The sequence below is a fragment of the Phyllopteryx taeniolatus genome, chromosome 1 (genome assembly GCF_024500385.1).
Source record: "Phyllopteryx taeniolatus isolate TA_2022b chromosome 1, UOR_Ptae_1.2, whole genome shotgun sequence".
NCBI classification, from domain to species: Eukaryota; Metazoa; Chordata; class Actinopteri; order Syngnathiformes; family Syngnathidae; genus Phyllopteryx; species Phyllopteryx taeniolatus.
In genome coordinates, this window is record NC_084502.1 from 2,098,244 (window position 1) to 2,119,118 (window position 20,875).

At 42.1% G+C, this 20,875-nt stretch overlaps 1 protein-coding gene across 2 annotated transcripts in view; it reads left to right on the forward strand.

Annotated features, from left to right (window-relative positions):
• Positions 1 to 19,948, forward strand: part of ngfa (nerve growth factor a (beta polypeptide)) — a 28,200-nt gene extending 8,252 nt beyond the window's left edge. The window contains exons 2-4 of one of the 2 annotated variants that reach the window (XM_061795198.1): positions 8,193 to 8,335; positions 14,631 to 14,756; positions 18,174 to 19,948. In XM_061795198.1, coding sequence (XP_061651182.1) covers positions 18,185 to 19,015 — 831 coding nt within the window. In that variant the 5' untranslated portion in view covers positions 8,193 to 8,335; positions 14,631 to 14,756; positions 18,174 to 18,184 and the 3' untranslated portion in view covers positions 19,016 to 19,948. The remainder of the gene's footprint in view (positions 1 to 8,192; positions 8,336 to 14,630; positions 14,757 to 18,173) is intronic. The other variant, XM_061795120.1, reaches the window with a different exon arrangement.
• Positions 19,949 to 20,875: the final 927 nt, after the last annotated feature.

The window sequence follows — 20,875 nt, forward strand, 5'->3', positions numbered from 1 at the left end:
ACTGCATGCGGAAGTCTGAAGTGGCAGAGAAGTATGTTAGAATATTACAGGACATGTACGAGGGCAGCAGAACAGTGGTGAGGTGTGCTGTAGGTCTGACAGACGAATTTAAGGTGGACGTGGGACTGCATCAGGGATCAGCCCTGAGCCCCTTCCTGTTTGCAGTGGTGATGGATAGGCTGACAGATGAGGTTAGACTGATTCCCCGTGGCCCATGATGTTTGCAGATGACATTGTGATCTGCAGTGAAATCAGGAAGCAGGTGGAGGAACAGTTAGAAAGATGGAGGCATGCACTGGAAAGCAGAGGAATAAAGATTAGCCAAAGTAAAACAGAATATATGTGCATGAATGAGAGGGCTGGTGGGGGAAGAGTGAGGCTACAGGAAGAAGAGATAGCAAGGGTGGAGGACTTCAAATACTTGGGGTCAACCGTCCAGAGCAATGGTGAGTGTGGTCAGGAAGTGAAGAAATGGGTCCAAGCAGGTTGGAACAGGTGGAGGAAGGTGTCAGGTGTGTTATGTGACAGAAGAGTCTCTGCGAGGATGAAGGGCAAAGTTTATAAAACAGTGGTGATGATGTACGGATTAGAGACAGTAGCACTGAAGAGACAACAGGAAGCAGAGCTGGAGGTGGCGGAAATGAAGATGTTGAGGTTCGCTCTCGGAGTGACCAGGTTGGATAAAATTAGAAATGAGCCGAGGTTTGATCTTTTGGAGACAAAGTTAGAGAGAGCAGACTTCGATGGTTTGGACACGTCCAGAGGAGAAATAGTGAGTATATTGGTCGAAGGATGATGAGGATGGACCTGCCAGGCAAGAGAGCTAGAGGAAGACCAAAGAGAAAGTTGATGGATGTCGTTGGGGAAGACATGAGGCCAGTTGGTGTTCGTGAGGAGGATGCAGGAGATAGGCTTACATGGAAAAGGATGACGCGCTGTGGTGACCCCTACAGGGACAAGCCCAAAGGAAAAGAAGAAGATACACTACTTCACTATATATTTGAACAGGCCTATAAAATGGCAAACTCACTCACTATACAGTGTACGGCACTTTATAGTGTGTCGGGAGTGATTCCGAACACAGCCGTAGTACTGCAGATGTCGTGTTGGAACCAAGAAAGTATGCAAACAACAAAAACAGAACAAGCTGGGGATCGTGCAGCAACAAAAAAACAGCTGGCTGGAACTGGCCGTACACATTGAACCGATTTAAAAAAAAGAAGTCCAAAGCAAACCCAGGAGAACTAAATACACTCAGATTAATTGACATAATGGGGCACAACTGAAAAGAATGCGACGGGATGGAAGGAGCTGAGCAATTAGGACATGAAGAGAAAGAAATGACACATAGGTGAAGCCGATGCATAAACCATCTGCACAGACAGAAAAAAAAATATTCAAAGTCAAAATTGTAAACTTATTAATTAAGTCCACTACGAGAAAAGCCCAATGCAACCATGATTGTTTAGATCGAGCACATTAAATCACAATGGAACAGAATTATTTGATCCCGCATTTTACCCATATTGACGAGATTTTCGGCCCACAATGTTTGGAATCTGCACTAATATAATATATATATAAAGCAGTATTGTGACAGCATGCCTTCGTATTCAAGAGAACTGACAGCTTCAACAGGTGCTTCGTTAAAAGAGATACATTTGCCTGTTTGTGCATGTTTCTAACTCCATGTATTCACGTATGTATGTTAATGTGTCCTCTGCAATTAAAATGTGCAGACGGGTCTGCTGATTGCACAGGCAGCTTTGACGTTGGCAAGTGGCTAATTGATGTGGAAATTAGCCACAGTTATTAGTTATTCCAGCTCACAAAACATAGTTGTGCTCTTAATGTGTTGGTTTAGTCCTGCTGTTATGTTCTCAATCTTCTTGGCTGAAGTTGTGTTGACATAGCTTCACTTTCATACCGTATCACCTTTTGCTTGTTGGAACATGAAACTGACTTGCTACTACTGACAGTGCATGCTTTTTTATTATTATTATTATTTGTACCTTTTCACCTCAAGTAATATAACATGGATAATGTATAATGAACCTTCTTTTTGGTAACATTTGCCAATTACATCAAATTATATTAGTCAGAAAAGTCTCATTAATTTACATATAAAGGCAGTAATCCATTGTAGTCAGAAGAAAAGTGATTCACGAGGACTGTGGTCTGTGCAAGTCTGTGACAAATGAGTATATTCGAATATGTATGTTTGTTTGTGTTGGATACGCATCAGACACATACACACGCCTTAGCCCCAAGTCAACATGCGAAGCCGCTTATTACGCCCTCATTCGGATTATGTCCATGTGGCACACTACGTTCGACGATGAGTCATAATTAGACTCCTACAGAACTGCAAATTAGTAAAGGGTAGTCTTTTACTGAAGGGAGGATGTGATTTTCTGATTCTACTTGCTTGCATGAGTTCCAATGAGGAAGTCATTTTTGTCAGGCGTATCCTAGGTGACGCCTGCTCCCACATCAGTAAATATTAAACCATATGCGCGTTCGCTGCAGGTCATACTGGGAGCTTTATGTCTTTTGGCCATAGATCCGCTCACACGGCGAACGTGGCATGCCGCGAACAGATGGAGTGCGGGCCTGGGAGGTCCCACGCAGACAGGTGGTTGGCATCAGCTGGAGGGGGAGCGAGACGCAGCGACGGTTTGGGGGCCAAGGGGGAGATTTGGAGGCAGCGGCGTGGACGCAGGCGGGAAGAGTTGACAGAACGATGTGGAGACCACACAGAATTGAAAATGGCCTGGTTATGTCTTCAAGAGGCAGAAGGAGACAAAATAACAAACGCACTACAAAAGACTAAAGTCATTACGAGGTGGTCTGTTGCGGTACTGCACTGTTTTGTACATCTTTCGTCAAAGTCAAGTAGTGGTGCTCGTTGTACAAATTTTGAGTTCAAGGAAGCCAAAAGGAATACTCATTATCATGTTTTGACTCCGCAATTGCCAGTTTGTTTGTGTTTTTATGTAGACGTAGGTGGGTGCCATGATTGGGTATAAAATGAGCTTCCCTGAATTGCTCAGTCATTCACGAGCAAAGATGGGGCAAGGTTCACCTCTATGTGAACAAGTGCGTGAGAAAATAAGTTTAAGGACAATGTTCCTCAACGTACAATTGCAAGGAATTTAGGGATTTCATCATCTACGGTCCATAATATCATCAAAAGGTTCCGAGAATCTGGAGAAATCACTGCATGTAAGCGGCAAGGCCGAAAACCAACATTGAATGCCCATGACCTTCGATCCCTGAGGCGGCACTGCTTCAAAAACCAACATCAATATCACCACATGGGCTCGGGAACACTTCAGAAAAACAATGTCAGTAAATACAGTTTGGCACAACATCCGTAAATGCAACTTGAAGCTCTACTATGCAAAGCAAAAGCCATTTATCAACAACACCCAGCTGTGTTAGTGCCAATGGCATGGGTAACTTGCACATCTGTGAAGGCACCATTAATACTGAAAGGTAAATACAGGTTTTGGAGAAACATATGCTGCCATCCAAGCAACGTCGTTTTCATAGACATCCCTGCTTATTTCAGCAAGACATTGCCAAACCACATTTTGCACGTGTTACAACAGCGTGGCTTCGTAGTAAACGAGTGCGGGTACTAGACTGGCCTGCCTGCAGTCCAGACCTGTCTCCCATTGAAAATGTGTGGCACATTATGAAGCGTAAAATACGACAACGGAGACCCCGGACTGTTGAACAGCTGAAGCTGTACATCAAGCAAGAATGGTAAAGAATTCCACCTACAAAGCTTCAACAATTAGTGTCCTCAGTTCCCAAACGTTTATTGAATGTTGTTAAAAGAAAAGGTGATGTAACACAGTGGTAAACATGACCCTGTCCCAGCTTTTTTGGAACGTGTTGCAGCCATAAAATTCCAAGTTAATAATTATTTGCTAAAAACAATAAAGTTTATCAGTTTGAACATTAAATATCTTGTCATTGTAGTGTTTTCAATTAAATATAGGTTGAACATGATTTGCAAATCATTGTATTCTGTTTTTATTCATGTATAACACAATGTCCCAACTTCATTGGAATTGGGGTTGTACTTACATTTGAGTACTTGTTGATACCGAGTAGCTATCCTTGAAAATGCCATTACGTCTTCCAACTGTGATGAAAATGTTTTATTTTATTCCACTGTTGTTCCAAAACACAAACTTCTCTTGAACATAGAATGTTTCACTCTTTTCATGCACTTGTTAAGGCAACACTACCAGAATAATGAATCATTAACCCAGAAAGGAATCATTACAACTATGATTGTATAGTGTGTATTAACTACAGAATTTCAATATAAGCAGAATACACGTGTTTGCCGCTCCGAGGAGTTGGTTCCACTTTTGCAGAGCATTATTTGCAGTGGCCTAAAAGTGTTGCCATAACCCAGTGCTAGCAAAACATGAGCCGTGTCACCATGGCAATTACATTAGAGACGCTTTTGTTCGCATTCCATGTCAGTGTCAAGATGCATTTCACGTTTGCAATGTCCATGGGGATGGGAACACAGGGTAAATTCATAACATCCTATCAACCTGTTGCATACTTTTCATAAGGAACCAACTGAAGAGAAAAAACATGCAAACTTAATAATCAACCCTGTGATGCTAATTTAATGTGCTGGGTTTTTGTTTTTTTTACCATTTGATGTGTGAGCCATGCAAGGCAAAGGATTCTGCATGGTCTTCTTTCCCCTCCAGTACAGTACACAGTACAGTGTAGTATATTGTAGTAAGATTCTGCTACATGTTTCATAGTGCAAAAAAATTGTGTTCACTTCAGGGGCATTGCGAAGCGCTAAACTTAATTTGTTATTGTTAAAACAGTCAACATTCTTCAAAACGTAATTATCTTCTGGAATGGTTAATGGATCATTTACGTATATACTGACTGCTCAGTGCATTTAACTCCTTGACACAGTAGGGAATATTCAAAGAAAGCCATGCATGCATACATACCCTAATGTGTGACGAATAGCACACATAATTCAGGTCTATGCATGGGCCCACACCCGTGCTCCCGGCATCGGATGTCAGCACAACGTAAGTCAGGCGTCATGGAAAAATGACGTGTCCCCAAGTCTGAGATTTGGCCCAATGGTGGAAGAAGGAGATTTGTGATTCGTTGTCTTACCTGGCAATTAGTTTATTTTGCGTTCCCTCAAAAACTGGGAAAAGACACTATTTTACAGGACAATTCAAAAGGATCCCACAAAAAAAAGGACCAAATGAAAGAGAGAAAAACAACCACTACTTTCAAATGCACTTCAAGGTCAACCCTACACCTGATTACAGCATCGAGTGAAGGGCTCTTCCGAAAGCAAAAAAATCACCGTCGAAAATCAATTATCCAAACCAATGACAACAAGCATGTGTAACATTCATATATATTGACAAAAAAAAACATGTTTAAACCACTTTGACAGTATCACAACATGAACATACAGCAAATGCAAGTAAAACACCAAATTAGCACCAAATTAGCACCAAGGAAAACTACAAATCCCAAAACTCCTTTCACCATTCAGCCAATTCTCATAATGTCCCTCAACACTAAAGTTCCTGGAAAGTGAAACTCAGCGTCTTATGAATTTGACACAGCGCAGAGGAGAGCGTTAAGAACCCTGCCAAATTTGAATGATTAAAAAAAAAAAAAAGATTGAATAAAAAAGTATTTTTCTTAAAAAAGTAAAGAAAAAAAAGGCTTCAAAATCATGAAAAGTCAAGACATAGTCACCGCTCTCACTCAAACGCTGTGGGCATCTCCGCTGAATGTGTGAAACAAAGCCTCGCTGGAAATTTATGCAACTTTGTCAAGAAACGTACTCATGCTTGCACATCTCTGCATGTTTGAGCCGCAAACATATATCAGCTTCAAGCCTCTGGTGGCTGGAATATATCCAATAGGGTCGTTGCGGGCCTTTTACACGCTACAGCGAGAGGCCGCCAGCTAGCTCGCGAGCTAACAGGCTTCTGGGCCCGTCCGCAGCGTCATCTCCTCGCTAAGGTGTTGAAATAACGACACCGAGCAGTTCTGTAAATTCTGGCATCCAGGGAAGATGCATATTCGGGGTGTAGGCATAGCTAGCTGGCTAACTCCACCCTGTCGGGGTAGAAGTTATATAGTGGCGGAGGGGCGACTCGTGCCGGACGCCCGAGTGCGTCACTCGGCGGCGTTTTATCCACGCCAAAAATGGTGAAAAATCCCCTTTTACAGGGTATTTAATATGTTGCAAATTCTAAAAGACTGATGCAATGCAAGCATGAGCTCATAAAGAGCAAAAAGTCACGGAGTGAGTCGTTTGAGATCTTTTTCTAAAAAGTTTGCTTCCTGTAATGCGATTCCGACTGATAAGGCTTTTCCTCTGGCCAGGAAGATTCGCAACACCAAAGATGTGTTGCTCAAAGGAGGAGGGTTTGCTCTGCAGGATTCCCTTGCAGTCAACATGCAACATGTGCTGCAACAGCTTTTGGTGCAGTGGGCTTTGCTGACAGGTGGAACAAAGATTTTGTTGTTAAACTAAATGAAACTCCATGTGTCCCTTAGTGCTACATCTCCTCCTATGTCCTTGTTCTCAAATGTTCCTTTATTTGTCCGTTGCCCACCCTCATATTGCTTGTTGCCTCTCCCCATCCCTTGATATTTCGGACTCATTCCTCTCCCTCCCTACCTCGTCTTCATCGTTGCTCAGAGATCTCAGGTTCTCATCAGCGAAAGGGAATCATAAGTAGAGCTTTGCCAAAAGATTTAACACTTGTCAAGAGCGGATTGCTCGATGTCAAGGTCATAAGAAAACACAGGTCTGGAAAACACGTAAGGCATTGTGTCCATCCGAGCTCCGAGGCCTCCCACGTCTGCCGCTCGAGTACTGGGAGAGTCATCAGGAAGTGGGCTCGGCTTGGCTCTCGCCAGCGAAGATGGAGCAGAGAAGACCTCATTAGCACCGTCATGCTGCTTTGAGTGTGGTTTGGCTTCACTGCCAGACTAACCTCTCATGGCTGGATTCTCACTCACTCACTGTGTTCCAAAACAGAAGTCAACTTTATTATGGGGGACGTAAAATGAGATGCCTGTTACAACATCTTAAGCCAACATGTCAGAGATCACTTTCATCGATGTGTCATTGCTCTCCCAATGTGATAATTTCAAAGTCAGACATTTGTGGCCTCAAATTGAAGACTTTTTTTTTTTTTTTAACCTAAGAAAGCCTGCTATTCCACTTGATAACCATTATCCCACCGTAAGGAAAATATAAAAGAGATTAGGGCACAGCCACAAATGTATCAATCCAAAGAAATGTGCTTTTTGTATTTTCCGACACCCACTGGGGAAGATACAAAACCTGACCAGAGCATTAAAATACATAAATGTAAGGAAGTAAATGTGAGTTGTGGACCTAGAATTACAGATTAAAAGAACAAGACCCGTGGCTGTCAAATGATGCAGTAGAGGGATGATATACAGCGCTGGTTCTCGAACTTTTTACACCAAGTACTGCCTCAAAAAAATACCTCGCTCTCCAAATACCACCGTAATTAGCAACATTAAAAGTGTTCCTTCAAAACTGAGGCAGCGGTTTTATTCACAAAAAGTATCCCTGTACTATTTTTGTAAACCACTGTAATACAATTAACAGTTTGAACATTAACACTGCACTCAAACATAGTAAAAATAAAAAAAACAAAAAAACTTTAGTTAATGCATTATACAATTAAAAAGGAAAGCACATCATAGTTTAAAAATTGTACTTGAATAAATGCTTAAAAACCAACAGTTCTTCAAGATTAAATGTTGTATATTTTATTTGTATTTAATTTGGTGATTCGTTCACAATCTACCAGAGAATCATACTTTCAGAATCACCGATTTAGAGTGTAGTGGTATTATTTAAAGGGAATGCTATCAGTGTGTTCATGAATATCTAACCAGAATCACATTCCTTTAGTTAGCGTTGTAATCTCAAGCTACACTCAAGAATGCATCACAAAGATGAAACTGTCGTGTTTCTGTGATAGGTGTGGCGCGATTTATTTTTGTCAAATTTTAGAGCAGGGAAGATTTCTGGGTTCTCCTGACTAACTGATTTCAGGTGGCTTACAATAATAAAACATGTAATGTTTCATAACATTTCCTCTCTACTTTGATAGAACATGTGATGACAGCTGTAAGTTGTTTATAAATCACTGACGCGCCGTCACTGAATTTGCTTGGAAGATCTGGACCCAGCCAGCCAGCCAGACTGAGACTGGATTTCAGAATGAATAGAGTGGCGTAAGCTCTGCTCAGAAAGGTATGCAAGACGCTCTGACCTTTTGCTCGACACATTGGCACTCAAGCAGTATGTGTGTATGCTGTTGTGTGTTTGCAGTATCTGTTGTAAACTAAGAACAAATCCCACGTGAGAAAACACTGGTGGATGCCACAAAGAGCAGGAATTCGAGTGAAGTGCCGTTTAGGAACATATCACTAAGCTGACATCAACACCTTTGTTATTACTGACAAAGTTGTTGCAGTAAGTGAGGCGTTGTTTTGCACAGTTTGTTTTTACTGCTTGGTATTTTTCCACTCATATTTAATTATTTTGTTCGTCTCTGCGTTTAAGGAACAATAATTCGGATAAATAAAGAGGATCAAGTGACATTGCACTAATGTTGCCAACCAAACACAAGTGAGAAATGCACTGCAATCAATTGCATTGCTCATAGTCTGAGAGATTAGGTGCAGAAACAAAAGTTATGACGACAAAGAAAAAAATCATCAGACGCAAGTGATTTTTGTGGTCCTCCATCTGCCTTGTTGTTCAGACTCAGAATCAGAATCCTCTTTATGTCAAAACACAAGGATTTTTATTTTTTCCAATAGTTGGAGTCGCTCTAGTATGACAATAGACAGCCATTCTGACAAAAAATACTTTTGAGACGTAAAAACACACTACAGTGAGTCACTTAGCCTCTAGCAATTTAATGGCAAGCGGGAAGAAGCTGTTGGAATGTCTGCTTGTTTTAGTTTGCATTGCTTGATAGCGCCTACCTGAGGGAAGGAGCTGGAAGAGCTGGTGACCAGGATGTGAAGGCTCTAAGAGGATTTTGCATGCTCTTGGCTTAGTTCTGGCAGCGTGTAAGTCCTCAAGGGCGGGTAGGTGGGTACCGACGATTTTTCCGGCAGTCCCGATTGTCCGTTCGAGTCGGAGTTTGTCCTATTTTGTGGCAGCACCAAACCAGATTGCGATGGATGAACACAAGACTGTTACGATGACTGCTGTGTAGAACTGCCTCAGCAACTCCTGTGGCAGGCCATGCTTTCTCATAAGCCGCAGGAAGTACATCCTCTGCTGGGCCTTTTTGAGGATGGAGTTGATGTTGGTCTCCCACTCCAGGTCCTGAGAGATTGTAATTCCCAGGACCTTGAAGGTCTCGACGGTTGACACACTTGGAGACCGTGAGGGGCACCTGTGGCGAAGGATGCCTCCTGAACTCCACGATCATCTCTACAGTCTATAGCAGTGGTCTAGAATGTTGTTTTCCCTGGTACGGTAGTCAATGTGCTGCTTGTATTTAGCGAGTTTGTGGTTGAGATTAGCTTTGTTAAAGTTCCCAAGAATAATGAGGGGTGAATCTGTTTTTTTTCAAGTTTGTTTATTTATTCAGCGAGCGTTAGCAGTGCGGCATTCGCATTAGCCTGGGGAGGAATGTACACTAGAGAGCTTGTTACCGAGGCGACCACCCGGTTAGGCGCCATATTCTCTATTTACATAATTTCAAAGACAAGTGGCTTAACGTTTAAATGTTGGTCCTTGTCATGTGTTCTGTTTTCATGTTGAGCTCTTCTTGGATACTTCATGTTACTGACACGGAAGTGAAGCCATACGCAGTCACACGTCCAACGGTCTAAATGATTCTTGTTCCAAGACAGATTCCTTTTACTGGGAAGGCTTGGCACAACTTTACTCAATCCAATTGCAACTTCTGACGCAGCAGCCAATTATTCTACTCGATCTTAAACGTCAGAAAACAAACACAAAGTTACGAGTCGGCAGACGCACATGTACAAACCATACATAAATGAATGAATATTGTATTGTTCTGTTGACGGAAAGAATGTGATACATTGCTGAGGTCTTGTTAAAGCAGAGGGAGAACCTGCAAACTCTACTCGGGAAATCTCACAACTGTGAGGTGGATGTGCTAAACGCTCTCGCCAAGTGTGCCACCAGCACGCTGTATTTCATTTGGTGAAATTGTAAAATAATACCATAAAAAGCCGCACAATTGATCCCAGTGCTCATTCTTTTTATTAAGGCACCAGCTGGCAGGAAAACAAAGGTTTCCTATCTCATGTGATTTTATTAAAATATTAACCACAGCTCTGTGGGATCAGGTGGCTGTGGGTTTTTGATTTGCAATTTTAACGCTATAATCTCTTTTGTTATTAAATATGATAGACTTATTTGCTTTTGTTTATTTTATTTTATTTACAAACAAACATTCACACCGGTGAAAAATTTTGAGCCTTCAGTTTAAACTAACATGCATGTTTTTATTTATTTATTGATTGACTGACTGATTGATTGATTTTTGGACCGTGGGAGGAAGCAGGAGCACCCGGGAAAAAGTTACAAGGAGAACCTGCAAATTCCAACACTGGTCGGCCAAAGTCGAGATTCGACCCGCGAACCTCAAAATTGTAAAGTACAGATGCTAACCACTTGCTGACTGTTTTTTTGAAACAAATGGTCCTTATTGGTCACACAAGCTTTTTCCGATAATGCTACTGCAGGAAGCCTCATTATGCTGTTGCAATGCACCAGAAGGGCCAGGATGAGGCAGCCATTTTGCATTCTCACAATAACAGACAGCAAATAAATCGTGCAATTTCTCAGATATATTCTCTGCGGTATGAATGAATATGTATGCGTTTGTGAAAATGTCGGAACTATTGCATGTCTTGACCTTTATTTTGATATGTATATAGATAGATAGATAGATGGATAGATAGATAGATAGATAGATAGATAGATAGATAGATAGATAGATAGATAGATAGATAGATAGACAGATAGACAGACAGACAGACAGACAGACAGACAGACAGATAGACAGACAGATAGATAGATAGATAGATAGATAGATAGATAGATAGATAGATAGATAGATAGATAGATAGATAGATAGATAGATAGATAGATAGATAGATAGATAGATAGATAGATAGATAGATAGATAGATAGATAGATAGATAGATAGATAGATAGATAGATAGATAAAGGCACCAGCTGTTTAATGTTCTCTGAAAGGAGCCCCAGTGTCCCGGACTTGAAAAAACATCTTGTTTTTATTATGTTGACTTATCTTATTTATCACTTGCCTTTTCCATTTTTTTTTCAGACTTTATTTAGATCCTCTTTAAAAACACTTGCAGGTTTTGACCTAATTCTGCATTCCCACAACAGATGGTGCATGACATTAGTTTGCGTGATAAAAGCGTATGACGACACAATATTGATGTGGTATTAGTTTCAAAGGGGTGACTTGTTTAAACTCTGCCGATTTTGTTATTTGTCAATGGGGAGATTTCTAATGCTGCTGGAATTTCAACTGTGATGACAATTCAGTTCGGTTCACACATGCTGTATGAGGTGAATTCATTCTATTATCATTGGACAGTATGCTATTCATTCTTCTTTACCCCCAAAACGAATACTTGTCTTTGTAAGACTGGCGCATCACCAATAGACAGATTTATTGTCACAAAGTGTGTGTCAGTGTGAAAGCGAGCGTGTTGACCTGGCAGTCATTCCTCTCACTAATAATTTCCAGTGGAGGACAGAAGGCAGAAGTGCGCTGGACTCGTTTGATGAGAGACACAGTGAGAACGTTTCGCTTCCTCTCCATTTCCTCGCTTTATCGCCACAGCTGTCAGTGTCGCTTTCACGCCCTTTGACTATCTGAGGCTGCTGTCATCAACCGCCCGACGTGAGGTGCGCGTGTGTTTGTTGGAGGAAGCCGTTGACGCGCTTCTTTTAGCGAGGGCTTTGCAACTCACGATGGCTGCCGCATCTGCACAAGCATCGCTCGGGCTGACAATGGGTTTCGTCCTGCGCTTGACCTCAAATGCACGCGTAGGTTTTGAAAAGTCAAACAAGCGCCGAAACCAGCAGACAAAATGAAAACGTGTCATCGGCTCATTCGACATATGTGTCAAAGTGAGGCCGCCTTCCCTTGCCTTGGGGCCAAGTCGCTCGCGTCCTCTCGTTCCCTAATGATTGTTTTTCCAGGTCATAAACGAGCAGCAATTACACGGTACGCCATGTCATCCTCAGTTCCACTGAAAAAAGTACACACTGCATAACTTAAAACGTGTTGTTGTGCAGTCAAGGAAATATAAGTGTTTAAAAACATAAATGACTTTAAAGTAACTGTAACATTACCAAAATGTAAAGTTGATTCATTGATTCAAAAAAAAAACATTTAAATCACAAACCAAATTGTTTTTAACAATTGGAATTTTTACAAAAACTCAACGTGAGACAGCTTTGTTATATTTTTTCAGTGTATGCATTGGTCTTATTAAAACCACAATGCAAGGAACTGTCGAATTTGAAGGTGATACGTGATTCACAGGGAATGGTCTTGATTTCCAGTGATGAAGAGAGGACACAAAGTCATTAACATTCTCTACGGTGCCAATTTAAGGACCTTACAAGCTATGAGTCATAAAGTCATATTGAATAACTGCTTTGTTTATGCTGGACTGTATTAATGTAATGTGAAGCATCGTGTGTTTGTCACTTGCGAGATGTTTTCACATAAGAACCCGGAGACCTTTTGTCATAATCAGAGTGGTAAGTTGCGAGCAAGACTATTTTGTGTTTTTTTTCTTTAGACTACTGCCCAGCTGGCACACTACTCTGCCTCAGCTTTATCAGTTCCATATGATTATATTGCGATACTGAATGTAAGAAAAACTCCCTGGACCATTCCCTGTTGTGTTTTCTTTTCCAGTTGCACTTAGTAGCCCGCAATTGTGGTTGAAACTTTACATTTTACAATGCAATCAGCAAACCATTTCTGGAGTGAAACTGTTTTGTTTCAGCAAACAATAAAACCTGATGCGTGGCACCAGATACCGTATGTTTGACATGTCCATACTGTGTGTGTGTGTGTGTGTGTGTGTGTGCCAGGGTCACAGAAGACCGTCCAAGGATGGGGAGAGTAATTAATCCTTTAAGTCAGAGGTGCTCTGTAAAGCGCACTGACCCCTGCGCTCCCACGGCAGCATTTGCGCTGGCTCCATCGGCATTAAACACATGCCACATATTTTTAACATTAGGAGTCTCCTGGCGCACTCTGGACTTTTTACAGAGGGAGTTACACGTCAGCCTGGATCAGTCAGCCCACTGCCTGCTTGGACCAGAAACATTTGTATGCGAGAGTGAGTGTATGGACTTGTTGAAGCCAAAACAGTGGTTCCTCAAGAAATACCTTGATGAGTAAGATTATTTAATGCTGGAAATTTGTGAAATGGTCCATCACAGTTAATAAAAAAAATAAATAAAAAAAGAGTTGGTAGTTATCAAAATGACTCAGTGACTCCCAAGCGCTTACCGTGTCATGAAATATATCAGGTGTGCTTTTCCAATTTCACTTAATTGGTTATTATTTATTAAGCCCAGTATTGTATCTTTGTTTATCTAGCTACGCCAGCAACATATATTGACACGCAGAACCATTAAAACCTCTTAGAATATACTGTATGGCAGTTCATAATTCATCTGTGCATCCCCGTCTTGGGGGAGTGAATGGGGAGGGCACCAAAAGGGGGCTCTCGCACAGGTCGTCATTCAAACTAGGACTGCCACTGAGCAAGATTTTTCTAATGTAAAATGTTTTGGGGCTCAATTAAGGTTGTGAATGTTGGCTTAACACTATGAAATAAATCTTTTTTTAATTTTTATTTTTTGCACATTGAAGCAAGCAATACTGATGCTGCGGTTACAGCTCACCTCACTGGACAATTACGTCAGTCTGTGTGTGTGTTTGTCCCTTTATGTGTGTGTGTGTATCCGTGCAAAGAATTTATGTGTGACAAAACAAATGCATTTATGTATGTGTGCGAATGTGTTTGTGTTTGTGTTTGTTGACGTTTTGCTTTCCTTCAAATAACCTTCACAGTCTAGTGCGATCCAAACAACCTTTCAACAAATCAAGACTGAGCATTACAATTTGGGTTTCAAGCTTGCCTGTACCTGACGTGATGTGTGTGAGCGTATTTGCGACGTCGAGCATTCTAACGCGCGGCAAGTCTAAGCTCTGAGAGGTAAACATAGCGAGTGTGTTTGGGGGAGGGGTGGAGTCAAGTTCTTAATATCAATAGCTAATATCCTCATTGATGTTACTGTCCAACTATGTCAATATTTTTCTCACTTTTGAGTCTGCTTTTATTTCTTCGCATGACCATGACATACCCAGCGACTAAGATTGTTGGGTGCCCTTTAAAGTCATTAACTACAGACATTTTTTGTGTTTTAATGCACAGATTGTAATAATGAATCCTAAATGTGTGTCCTATGCATTTCTTGTGTACAGTACGTGCCTGTTGCAGAGCTGTGGTTCAGGGAGGTCCAGATGGCAGGCATGAGGGGCCCGGCCTGCACTGGAGTCTGGCTCTAGAGTCCACCAAGGGCTCCCACTTTAACTGGACACATTCCACAGGTGCGACTTTTGGGGTGAAAATTTAGGAGGTTGCTTTGTTAGACAGACAAAAAACAGATCATCCTCTATTTGTTACTTTATATTCATCATATGATATACGACATACAATGTTATACTATAGAGAACTGCCACAGAAAGTCAGGTACATCAAAAGGGCTTTATTTGCCCAAAAATAAATACAGTATAGTCTGGAATATACATTAAATCATACATATCTGATTTTATAGCACAGATTTTTCGCTATATACGGACTAATATTACTGGAGTCTCACGTAGCGATAAGCACAAGCCAGGAGGAAAATGTGCATAGAAGACAAAGAATGTCCAAACTTTGAGATCATATCACACTTAAAAACGGAGATAAAGTGTAATGTGTCTACTGTAAAGCAGAACTGGCATACAGAGCAGCAGCCGACACATTTACGTTAACATTGTTAGTTAATCTAATATAGCTTTTTGTTTTGTGTTGCTTGTTAGAACGCGTTGTAACGCCCTCACATCTGACCAACGATAATCACTTTCAATCGCTTTATCGAACAAACGGTAACACAATAAACACATAAGCAGCTTCAGACGCTAGCTAAGCGACTCGACTAGAGACTGGCTAACCTGAGTTGACAACAGTCAGCTACAATCTCATTCGCTGACTCCCGCGTCATTCAACAGGCCAGGCCCCGCCTTTTAAAGCCGCACACATTCAAAGTCACAGATACTACAGTGTAGAACGTAAGGACGGTGACCCCAAGTAGACAAAAATAATACCTGCACCTCACATGCATATTTTATGTTGCTCTTATACATTCATTCATTCATTCATTCATCGAATGTTCCGCTTATTTCGCGGGCGTGCTGGAGCCTAACCCAGCAATCTTCGGGCGAGAAGCAGGGTACACCCTGAACTGGTCACCAGCCAATCGCGGGGCACATAGAAACAAACAACCATTCGCACTAACATTCACACCTACAGGCAATTTAGAGTCTTCAATCTACCTACCACGCATGTTTTTGGGATGTGGGAGGAAACCGGAGTGCCCGGAGAAAACCCACCCAGGCACGGGGAGAACATGCAAACTCCACTCAGGCGGGGCCGGGATTTGAACCCCATCAGAACTGTAAAGGCAGATGTGCTAAACCATTGACCACCGCCGGTCTTAAACATAAACCTTAAAAATATAAATAATAAAATAGATATTTGGTTTATTTAACCATACATTGCAACTTCAAATGTTGCTACTTCATGGATTTCCGTCTTTGTGCGTTCTGGAAAGCAATCCCGCAATAAATGACTGCAATTCCAATGAAGTTGGGACGTGTTAAATATAAATAAAAACTGAATACAATGATTTGCAAATCATGTTCAACCTGCATTTAATTGAATACACTACAAAGACAAGATACTTAATGTTCAAACTGATAAACGTTATTGTTTTTCGCAAATAATCATTAACTTAATTTTTATTTTTTGGCTGCAACACGTTCCAAAAAAGCTGGGACAGGTAGCAAAAAAGTTGAGGAACGCTCATCAAACACCTGTTTGGAACATGATACAGATGAACAGGCTAATGGGGAACAGGTGGGTGCCATGATTGGGTATAAAATGAGCTTCCCTGAATTGCTCAGTCATTCACAAGCAAAGATGGGGTGAGGTTCACCTCTTTGTGAACAAGTGCGTGACATAATAGTCGAACAGTTTCAGGACAATGTTCCTCAATGTACAATTGCAAGGAATTTAGGGATTTCATCATCTACGGTCCATAATATCATCAAAAGGTTCAGAGAATCTGGAAAAATCACTGCATGTAAGCGGCAAGGCCGAAAACCAACGTTGAATGCCCGAGACCTTCGATCCCTAAGGCGGCACTGGATCAAAAACCGACAATGCGTAAAGGATATCAACACATGGGCTCAGGAACACTTGGAAAACCAATGTCAGTAAATAAAGTTTGCCGCTACATCCGAAACTGCAACTTGAAACTCTACTATGCAAAGTACAAGCCATTTATTCAACAACACCTAGAAACGCCGTCGGGTTCTCTGTGCCAGAGCTCATCTAAGATGGACTGATGCAAAGTGGAAAAGTGTTCTGTGGTCCGACGAGTCCACATTTCAAATTGGGCCAAAGAGGAAAAGAACCATCCGGACTGTTATGGACGCAAAGTTCAAAAGCCTGCATCTGTGATGGTATGGGGCTGTGTTAGTGCCAATGGCATGGGTAACTTACACATCTGTGAAGGCACCATTCATGCTGAAAGGTACATACAGGTTTTGGAGAAGCATATGCTGCCATCCAAGCAACGTCTTTTTCACGGACGCCTCTGCTTATTTCAGCAAGAGGATGCCAAACCACATTCTGCACGTGTTACAACAGCGTGGCTTCGTAGTAAACGAGTGCGGGTACTAGACTGGCCTGCCTGCAGTCCAGACCTGTCTCCCATTGAAAATGTGTGGCACATTATGAAGCGTAAAATACAACAACGGAGACCCCGGACTGTTGAACAGCTGAAGCTGTACATCAAGCAAGAATGGGAAAGAATTCCACCTACAAAGCTTTAACCATTAGTGTCCTCAGTTCCCAAACGTTTATTGAATGTTGTTAAAAGAAAATGTGATGTAACACAGTGGTAAACATGACCCTGTCCCAGCTTTTTTGGAACGTGTTGCAGCCATAAAATTCTCGGTTAAGGATTATTTGCTAAAAACAATAAAGTTGGTCAGTTTGAACATTAAATATTTTGTCTTTGTAGTGTACTCAATTAAATATAAGTTGAACATGATTTGCAAATCATTGTATTCTGTTTTTATTTATGTTTAACACAACGTCCCAACTTCATTGGAGTTGTGTTTGTTATAAAATAAAACAATTACACAAATCCAGCCATCCGTATCTTCTATAGTGCTTGTCCTCATTAGGGTCAAGGGAGAAGCCTAGCCCAGCTGATGTATGCCCATGGCTGGTCGCCAGCCAATCGCAGGGGATACAATATAGACACACGAGCCACCAGGCAGTTGAGCAATTGGTTGGTACCAGCCACACCAGGCAACGACCTACAACAAAAAACAAATCTTCAAAAAACAAGAGTCGATCTAGTTGCCTCGATTCACCGTTTACAGATTACCATGCCCTGGATGGCATACAGCCATTCACACTCACGTTAACACCTACAGGCAATTTGGAGTGTACAGTTAACCTAAGAATCATGTTTTGGGGACATTCAGTGAGAAGAGAATGGTGTAAGGGGAGAACATGTTCAAGATTATGGTAAAGAGTTCCCATATTTATGTCTCATTGGATTTCACATGGGCATTCCAAGGTGTTCCATCTCGTCTGGAACATTCAAACTCCACAACAAGTCCAGTTGCCTTTGTTTATATTCAGGAATGTTAGGACATCATTTTAACTCTCTGTATTGGTCTCAGGACGTGTGCCCATGAGGTCGTCACCACTGGTCCTGGTCCTCCTGATCGGCGTCCAGGCTGTACTGAACATGGGCGGTGGATTGGCCCAGAGCGCTGGCTTAGCCAACCACAAAGCAGGACAGCAGACAGTAGCCAATCACCAAGTAGGACAGCAGCGCGAGACTGTGGCGGCGGCGCAGCATGCTGAATTTCACAGGACCGGCCACCGCAGGACAAAGCGGCGTCATCGGGCAGCCTCGCACACGTCTGACCCCTCAGTCCCAGGGGTGGACCCCAAGCTCTTCTCCAAGAAACGGTACCGTTCCTCGCCGCGCGTCGTCTTCAGCGAGGTTCCGCCCTCGCACGACGCCCTGGAGGGTGAGGGATATGACGCTGAAGGGGTGAGGGGGCTACGGGTGAGGCGCCGAGCGGGGTCGCACACCATGCACAGAGGAGAGTACTCGGTGTGCGACAGCATCAACACCTGGGTGGGCAACATGACCCGGGCCACAGACATCACCGGGAATGAGGTGACCGTACTCCCCAACGTCACAATCAACAACGTGGTGAAGAAGCAGTTCTTCTACGAGACCACCTGCCGGACCCCAACGCGCAGGGGCTCGGGAACAGTCAACAGAGGAAGGATGGGGGGACGAGGTGGCAAACAGGGCTCCAAAGCGACCAGCTCGGGCTGTCTCGGCATCGACAGTCGCCACTGGAACTCGTACTGCACCAACACACACATATTTGTAAGCGCCCTCACCATCTTCAAGGAACGGACAGCCTGGCGTTTCATCCGCATCAACGCCGCATGCGTGTGCGTCCTCAGCAGGAAGTCTTGGGCGGGGCGACTCGGACACTGATTGCGAAACACATGCACACACATTTCTCCCAAACCACCACTACAGCTTTATTGCCAATACTGTACTGTAATCCTCGACCCCGCCTACACACACACGCACGCACACACACAAACACACACACAGGGCTTCGTCGTTCCGGCCCCTATGGCGCCCCCACCCCTCACCCTACCTCAGCCCAAGAAGTCCTGGTCTGGACTGCATGTTATATTTATGGTTTATACAGTAAAATATGAAATTATACAACATGTGTATATGTGTGTGTATATACATGTATATATGCAGACACCAAACGAGTTCAAGCTTTTATTGTTGTCATTGTTGTTGTGTTGTTGTTCTTATTGTTATTTATTCAACACATCTGTACTTGCCTGGTTTGTTTTGTCCATTTTAAATATGCACATTCAGAATTTTTACATGAATTGTGGCTAAAAAGAAATGACCAACTCTACAGTTGTATTATTGACGTCCTGTGCTCTTTTTTTCACTCTGATAATCAGATTGTTGTTTAATAATAATGTTTGGATGCTACCCGTCCGAAAGCAACCAGTATACAGTACATACTGTATATCAATTTAGTGACTGTGTAATGATATGCTGAAGCCATTGTTCAACTCAGTTCTATCAACTGAGTACAAATATAACAGTTTTCTCTATTTAACAATACCTTTTACTGTCTAGCTTCACTAATGTAAATTGCACCTTAAGTTTAAATGTTTCCAAATGTTGCGGTTTCATCACTGATAGAAGCACACGATCCTCATTTCTAGAAAAGAGACCCACAAAAGGTTCTTATAAAAATGTTATTTTTTATTCCTTTTTTCCCCTCAAATATGGTGCTCAGAAGTTTCTTTGGAAAAGGCTCATTTGGACTGATTAAGTTTGAAAACTTATTCTCACCTCTGTTCTGTAATTAAATTTCCTTTGAAATTGCAACTGGCCCTGAGCCTGAATGAGTGCCCATTCTGCAAAAAAAGGACATGCGCTTTATGAAACAGGAGAAGATGACTAAAGAGATGAGAATTAAATTTTACCTAGTGTATGTGCAAACAATGTCCAGGCAATAAAAATGGTGCAACAGTTCGATGACTTTGGTAAGATGTTGAGCCATTCAGGACATTTTGATTCTCGAACACCAGGTTTCCCAACCTTTAGTGAGCCAAGGCATCCATTTTACATCAGAAAAAAAATCCCACTACACATTAAGAAAAAAGAAATATATCACCATACAGAAAATTAGGCCACCGACAGTATTATCTAATATATTGTGGCGTTTATACTGAATGTTCAAAGGTTAATTTAGCGCTTCTTTATACTTACCTTATTTAGCGTACACTTGCAGTACAACCAGAAGGTGGCGCTATGCTACCATAAATAGAATCTTTCCCAGGCGGCTCGAGAAACCGGTGGCTAATGCTGGCGCTCATATTGAATTTTTTTTAAAAATCCATGCAAGACATTTTCTTCTCAGGTTCATTTCTTGTAAGAATTATAGTTCAGAAATAAGTTACAGGTACTTAAAAATAGGGAGTTACTTTTCAATCACCCGGTATAGTCATTCAAATAAGAATTTGTCATTAATGGGACTGCTCCGAGCCCACACTCTTATCTGTTGTCTGTCGTCGGTACTGACTGACCTCAGAGGAAATGGTCTTAGGTGTAACAGGTGAGGAGAAAAAAAGACTATTAATACGCCCACCCACTGGGGGGGGGGGGGGGGTGACTGTTAGGCAGTAGTGCCTGGCAGCCCTGCCCCCACCCCCTCGGCTCATTGACCTCTCCAGATTTTAATGCACCACACCACAGCGATTACAGGACAGTTCTGTCAATTTCGTGCATGTAAAACATTGTCAATTCACTTGC